This window comes from Oncorhynchus gorbuscha, unplaced genomic scaffold (assembly GCF_021184085.1).
Source record: "Oncorhynchus gorbuscha isolate QuinsamMale2020 ecotype Even-year unplaced genomic scaffold, OgorEven_v1.0 Un_scaffold_1047, whole genome shotgun sequence".
Classification (NCBI taxonomy): Eukaryota; Metazoa; Chordata; class Actinopteri; order Salmoniformes; family Salmonidae; genus Oncorhynchus; species Oncorhynchus gorbuscha.
In genome coordinates, this window is record NW_025745948.1 from 52501 (window position 1) to 60000 (window position 7500).

Below are 7500 nucleotides of genomic sequence, written 5' to 3' on the forward strand. Positions count from 1 at the left end.
GTCATCTCCCTCCAGTCTCTCTCCAGTCTCTCTCCAGTTGTCATCTCCCTCCAGTCTCTCTCCAGTCTCTCTCCAGTTGCTGTCTCTCTCCAGTCTCTCTCCAGTCTCTCTCCAGTCTCTCTCCAGTCTCTCTCCAGTTGTCATCTCCCTCCAGTCTCTCTCCAGTCTCTCTCCAGTTGCTGTCTCTCTCCAGTCTCTCTCCAGCTGCTGTCTCTCTCCAGTCTCTCTCCAGCTGCTGTCTCTCTCCAGTCTCTCTCCAGTTGTAGATGGGGTTGGGGTCCATTGTAGATGGGGTGGGGCAGATGGGGTTGGGGTCCGTTGTAGATGGGGTGGGGCAGATGGGGTTGGGGTCCGTTGTAGATGGGGTTGGGGTCCGTTGTAGATGGGGTGGGGTCCGTTGTAGATGGGGTGGGGTCCGTTGTAGATGGGGGTGGGGTCCGTTGTAGATGGGGGCGGGGCAGATGGGCGGGGAAGATGGGGCGGGGCAGATGGGGCGGGGTCCGTTGTAGATGGGGCGGGGTCATTGGTAGATGGGGCGGGGTCCGTTGTAGATGGGGCGGGGTCATTGGTAGATGGGGGTCCGGGTCCGTTGTAGATGGGGCGGGGTCCGTTGTAGATGGGGCAGGGTCCGTTGTAGATGGGGCGGGGTCCGTTGTAGATGGGGGCGGGGTCCGTTGTAGATGGGGCGGGGTCCGTTGTAGATGGGGCGGGGTCCGTTGTAGATGGGGCGGGGTCCGTTGTAGATGGGGCGGGGTCCGTTGTAGATGGGGCGGGGTCCGTTGTAGATGGGGCGGGGTCATTGGTAGACGGCCTGGACATACTCCGGGGGGAAGAATCCAACGCGTCCATGACAACGGCCTCTCCAGCGCAGCGAATCGGAACAGTCGAGCAGGTCGATAAAATCACCGCGGAGGAAGCGTAGCTGGGAGTGGTGGTGGGGGGTGAAGTCAAACAGAGCATGGGCGTGGTGGGGGTGCTGGATGGGGGGGGTCCAGGAGAGGGTTAGACCAATGATATACAAACACTGCTGATGCTATGCACTTCTCAGACCAGGCTAGTACTGTTCAGACCAGGCTAGTACTGTTCAGACCAGGCTAGTACTGTTCAGACCAGGCTGGTACTGTTCAGACCAGGCTAGTACTGTTCAGACCAGGCTAGTACTGTTCAGACCAGGCTAGTACTGTTCAGACCAGGCTAGTACTGTTAAGACCAGCCTAGTACTGTTCAGACCAGTCTAGTACTGTTCAGTCCAGGCCAGTACTGTTCAGACCAGTCTATCTAATAAGAGAAAGAGAGGGAAAAAGAGAGAGAGAGGAGGGGTAGAGACAGAGAGAGAGAAGTAGCAGAATAGTGAGGGAGAGAAAGAGGTAGAGAGAGGTAGAAAGAGAGAGAGAGAGAAAGAGAGAGAGGAAGGTAGAGAGAGGGAGGTAGTGAGAGAGAAAGAGAGAGAGAGGTAGAGAGAGAGAGAGAGAGAGAGAGAGAGAGGGGTAGAGAGGAAGGTAGAGAGAGGGAGGTAGCGAGAGAGAAAGAGAGAGTTAGAGAGAGAGAGAGGGGTAGAGAGGAAGGTAGAGAGAGGGAGGTAGCGAGAGAGAAAGAGAGATAGAGAAAGGGGTAGAGAGGAAGGTAGAGAGAGGGAGCTAGACATATGAATTTAAATTGAATTGATATGATATGATTTGTTGTTGTTACCCTGGCAGGGTGTTCTGGGTCTCGTAGGAAGACGGTTCCCTCCTTGGCGATGCTGTTGCTATGGTAAAACTCCACCATCTGATTCAGAGAGAAGAACATCTCCTCCCAAACAAAGTACTGTCCTGACCTGTCCTGGAGCACCTTGAAGTGCTGCACATGGTCCCCGTAACTAGAGGGAGACAGGGGCGGAGTGAGGGAGAGAGGGAGGGAGACAGGGGCGGAGTGAGGGAGAGAGGGAGGGAGAGAGGGAGGGAGAGAGAGGAGGAGAGAGAGGAGGAAGAGAGAGAGGGAGAAAGGGAGAGAGGGAGGAGGAGGAGAGAGAGAGGAGGAAGAGAGTAAGGGAGCCAGGGGCGGAGAGAGGGAGAGAGGAGGAGGAGAGAGAGAGAGAGGAGGAAGAGAGAGAGGTGGAAGAGAGAGAGGGAGAGAAGGGCGGAGAGAGGGAGAGTGAGTTAATGAGTGAGTTACAGGACAAAATAAAAACCCTCCAACCCAAAAAGGCCTATGGTGTTGATGGTATCCTCAATGAAATGATCAAATATACAGACAACAAATTCCAATTGGCTATACTAAAACTCTTTAACATCATCCTCTCATGGCATCTTCCCCAATATTTGGAACCAAATACTGATCAGCCCAATCAACAAAAGTGGAGACAAATTTAACCCCAATAACTACCGTGGAATATGCATCAACAGTAACCTTGGGAAAATCCTCTGCATTATCATTAACAGCAGACTCGTACATTTCTTCAATGAAAACAATGTACTGAGCAAATGTCAAATTGGCTTTTTACCAAATTACCATACAACAGACCATGTATTCACCCTGCACACCCTAATTGACAACCAAACAAACCAAAACAAAGGCAAAGTCTTCTCATGCTTTGTTGATTTCAAAAAAGCCTTCGACTCAATCTGAGGGTCTGCTATACAAACTGATGGAAAGTGGTGTTGGGGGTAAAACATTCGACATTATAAAATCCATGTACACAAACAACAAGTGTGCGGTTAAAATCGGCAAAAGAACCACACATTTCTTCCCACAAGGCTGTGGGGTGAGACAGGGATGCAGCTTAAGCCCCACCCTCTTCAACATATATATCAACGAATTGGTGCGGGCACTAGAACAGTCTGCAGCACCCGGCCTCACCGTACTAGAATCTGAAGTCAACTGTCTACTGTTTTTGCTAATGATCTGGTGCTTCTGTCCCCAACCAAGGAGGGCCTACAGCAGCACCTAGATCTTCTGCACAGATTCTGTCAGACCTGGGCCCAACAAGACCAAAGAGTTGTGCATAGATTTCAGGAAGCGTACAACACCTGCCTCTGCAACATCTATCAGAGGTCAGAACAGAGATTGTAGAATAATAGAGATACCTGGCTGTCCTTTTGGACAATAAGCTTCAGTGGAGTAAATGTACAGACCTGATCTACAAAAAGAGCCAACAGAGACTGTACTCTCTCAAAAAGCTGGGATTTTTTAATATAGACTGGACTATACTGACTCTGTTTTACAAATCTTTCATTTAGAGTATTTCTGTAGCTCAGTTGGTAGAGCATGGCGCTTGTAACGCCAGGGTAGTGGGTTCGATCCCCGGGACCACCCATACGTAGAATGTATGCACACATGACTGTAAGTCGCTTTGGATAAAAGCGTCTGCTAAATGGCATATATTATTATATTATTATTATAAACAGACAGGCCTGGATGAGATCTTTAAGGTCAGGGCCCTCCCCAAGGTACTTGGATTCAAACAGACAGGCCTGGATGAGATCTTTAAGGTCAGGGCCCTCCCCAAGGTACTTGGAGTCAAACAGACAGGCCTGGATGAGATCTTTAAGGTCAGGGCCCTCCCCAAGGTACTTGGAGTCGAACAGACAGGATGAGATCTTTAAGGTCAGGGCCCTCAGCAAGGGACTTGGAGTCAAACAGACAGGATGAGATCTTTAAGGTCAGGGCCCTCCCCAAGGTACTTGGAGTCGAACAGACAGGATGAGATCTTTAAGGTCAGGGCCCTCAGCAAGGGACTTGGAGTCAAACAGACAGGATGAGATCTTTAAGGTCAGGGCCCTCCCCAAGGTACTTGGAGTCAAACAGACAGGATGAGATCTTTAAGGTCAGGGCCTAAGCAACGTACTTGGAGTCAAACAGACAGGATGAGATCTTTAAGGTCAGGGCCCTCCCCAAGGTACTTGGAGTCAAACAGACAGGATGAGATCTTTAAGGTCAGGGCCTCAGCAACGTACTTGGAGTCAAACAGACAGGATGAGATCTTTAAGGTCAGGGCCCTCAGCAAGGTACTTGGAGTCAAACAGACAGGATGAGATCTTTAAGGTCAGGGCCCTCAGCAAGGTACTTGGAGTCAAACAGACAGGATGAGATCTTTAAGGTCAGGGCCCTCCCCAAGGGACTTGGAGTCAAACAGACAGGATGAGATCTTTACTCTCCTCTGGTAGTTTAAGGTCAGGGCCCTCAGCAAGGTACGTTGACCTACTTTCCTCTGGTAGTTTAAGGTCAGGACCCTGTCCCTGGACGTTGACCTACTCTCCTCTGGTAGTTTAAGGTCAGGGCCCTGTCCCTGGACGTTGACCTACTCTCCTCTGGTAGTTTAAGGTCAGGGCCCTGTCCCTGGACGTTGACCTTCTCTCCTCTGGTAGTTTAAGGTCAGGACCCTGTCCCTGGATGTTGACCTACTCTCCTCTGGTAGTTTAAGGTCAGGACCCTGTCCCTGGACGTTGACCTACTCTCCTCTGGTAGTTTAAGGTCAGGACCCTGTCCCTGGACGTTGACCTACTCTCCTCTGGTAGTTTAAGGTCAGGACCCTGTCCCTGGACGTTGACCTACTCTCCTCTGGTAGTTTAAGGTCAGGACCCTGTCCCTGGACGTTGACCTACTCTCCTCTGGCAGTTTAAGGTCAGGACCCTGTCCCTGGACGTTGACCTACTCTCCTCTGGTAGTTTAAGGTCAGGGCCCTGTCCCTGGACGTTGACCTACTCTCCTCTGGTAGTTTAAGGTCAGGACCCTGTCCCTGGACCCGTCCCTGACCTACTCTCCTCTGGTAGTTTAAGGTCAGGACCCTGTCCCTGGATGTTGACCTACTCTCCTCTGGTAGTTTAAGGTCAGGACCCTGTCCCTGGACGTTGACCTACTCTCCTCTGGTAGTTTAAGGTCAGGGCCCTGTCCCTGGACGTTGACCTACTCTCCTCTGGTAGTTTAAGGTCAGGACCCTGTCCCTGGACGTTGACCTACTCCCCTCTGGGCGCAGGTATAGGGCACCCCTCAGCAGGAAAAACAGAACTTGACAATCATTGGAGCGAGGTGTGATATCCCTCCTCAATATCTTGAGCTAATGTTCCTATCCACCCAGTAAGACCAGCAGGCTAATGTTCCTATAGACTCAGTAAGACCAGCAGGCTAATGTTCCTATAGACCCAGTAAGAACAGCAGGCTAATGTTCATATAGACTCAGTAAGACCAGCAGGCTAATGTTCCTATAGACCCAGTAAGACCAGCAGGCTAATGTTCCTATAGACTCAGTAAGACCAGCAGGCTAATGTTCCTATCGACTCAGTAAGACCAGCAGGCTAATGTTCCTATAGACCCAGTAAGACCAGCAGGCTAATGTTCCTATCGACTCACTAAGACCAGCAGGCTAATGTTCCTATAGACCCAGTAAGACCAACAGGCTAATGTTCCTATAGACCCAGTAAGTCCAGCAGGCTAATGTTCCTATATACTCAGTAAGACCAGCAGGCTAATGTTCCTATAGACTCAGTAAGACCAGCAGGCTAATGTTCCTATATACTCAGTAAGACCAGCAGGCTAATGTTCCTATAGACCAGCAGGCTATTGTTCCTATAGACCCAGTAAGACCAGCAGGCTAATGTTCCTATAGACTCAGTAAGACCAGCAGGCTAATGTTCCTATCCACTCAGTAAGACCAGCAGGCGAATGTTCCTATAGACTCAGTAAGGCCAGCAGGCTAATGTTCCTATAGACTCAGTAAGACCAGCAGGCTAATGTTCCTATAGACTCAGTAAGACCAGCAGGCTAATGTTCCTATTGACCCAGTAAGACCAGCAGGCTAATGTTCCTATAGACTCAGTAAGACCAGCAGGCTAATGTTCCTATAGACCCAGTAAGACCAGCAGGCTAATGTTCCTATAGACCCAGTAAGACCAGCAGGCTAATGTTCCTATAGACTAAGACCAGCAGGCTAATGTTCCTATAGACTCAGTAAGACCAGCAGGCTAATGTTCCTATAGACTCAGTAAGACCAGCAGGCTAATGTTCCTATAGACTCAGTAAGACCAGCAGGCTAATGTTCCTATAGACTCAGTAAGACCAGCAGGCTAATGTTCCTATAGACTCAGTAAGACCAGCAGGCTAATGTTCCTATAGACAGCAGGCTAATGTTCCTATAAGACCAGCAGGCTAATGTTCCTAGACCCAGTAAGACCACAGGCTAATGTTCCTATAGACTAAGACCAGCAGGCTAATGTTCCTATAGACCAGCTAATGTTCCTATACCAGTAAGACCAGCAGGCTAATGTTCCTATAAGACAACAGGCTAAGTAAGACCAGCAGGCTAATGTTCCTATAGACTCAGTAAGACCAGCAGCTAATGCTAATGTTCCTATAGACCCAGTAAGACCAGCAGGCTAATGTTCCTATAGACCCAGTAAGACCAGCAGGCTAATGTTCCCTATAGCAGGCTAATGTTCCAGTAAGGCCAGCAGGCTAATGTTCCTATAGACTATAGACCAGCAGTAAGACCAGCAGGCTAATGTTCCTATAGACTCAGTAAGACCAGCAGGCTAATGTTCCTATAGACTCAGTAAGGCCAGCAGGCTAATGTTCCTATAGACTAATGTTCCAGTAAGACCAGCAGGCTAATGTTCCTATAGTAAGACCAGCACTAATGTTCCAGTAAGACCAGCAGGCTAATGTTCCTATAGACTCAGTAAGACCAGCAGGCTAATGTTCAGGCTAGTGTTCCTATAGACTCAGTAAGACCAGCAGGCTAATGTTCCTATAGACCAGCAGGCTAATGTTCCTATAGACCCAGTAAGACCAGCAGGCTAATGTTCCTATAGACCCAGTAAGACCAGCAGGCTAATGTTCCTATCCACTCAGTAAGACCAGCAGGCTAATGTTCCTATAGACTCAGTAAGGCCAGCAGGCTAATGTTCCTATAGACTCAGTAAGACCAGCAGGCTAATGTTCCTATAGACTCAGTAAGACCAGCAGGCTAATGTTCCTATAGACTCAGTAAGACCAGCAGGCTAATGTTCCTATAGACTCAGTAAGAACAGCAGGCTAATGTTCCTTGTTCCTATAGGCTCAGTAAGGCCAGCAGGCTAATGTTCCTGTAGACCCAGTAAGACCAGCAGGCTAATGTTCCTATAGACCAGCAGGCTAATGTTCCTATAGACTCAGTAAGACCAGCAGGCTAATGTTCCTATAGGCTCAGTAAGGCCAGCAGGCTAATGTTCCTATAGACCCAGTAAGACCAACAGGCTAATGTTCCTATAGACTCAGTAAGACCAACAGGCTAATGTTCCTATAGACCCAGTAAGACCAACAGGCTAATGTTCCTATAGACCAGGCAGGCTAGTGTTCCTATAGACCAACAGGCTAATGTTCCTATAGACCAACAGGCTAATGTTCCTATAGACCAGCAGGCTAGTGTTCCTATAGACCAACAGGCTAATGTTCCTATAGACCAGCAGGCTAATGGTCCTATAGACCAGCAGGCTAATGTTCCTATCCACTCAGTAAGACCAGCAGACTAATGTTCCTATAGACTCA

The 7500-nt window shown here is 49.2% G+C and overlaps 1 protein-coding gene across 1 annotated transcript in view; it reads right to left on the reverse strand.

Moving 5' to 3' along the window:
- Window positions 1-506: 506 nt before the first annotated feature.
- The window catches only part of grapa (GRB2 related adaptor protein a), a 22053-nt gene continuing 15059 nt past the window's right edge, over window positions 507-7500 (reverse strand). The window contains exons 4-5 of the mRNA XM_046336417.1: window positions 1690-1858; window positions 507-976 (exon numbers count right to left, since the gene is read on the reverse strand). Of these exons, the coding sequence (XP_046192373.1) occupies window positions 797-976; window positions 1690-1858 (349 nt within the window). The 3' untranslated portion in view covers window positions 507-796. The remainder of the gene's footprint in view (window positions 977-1689; window positions 1859-7500) is intronic.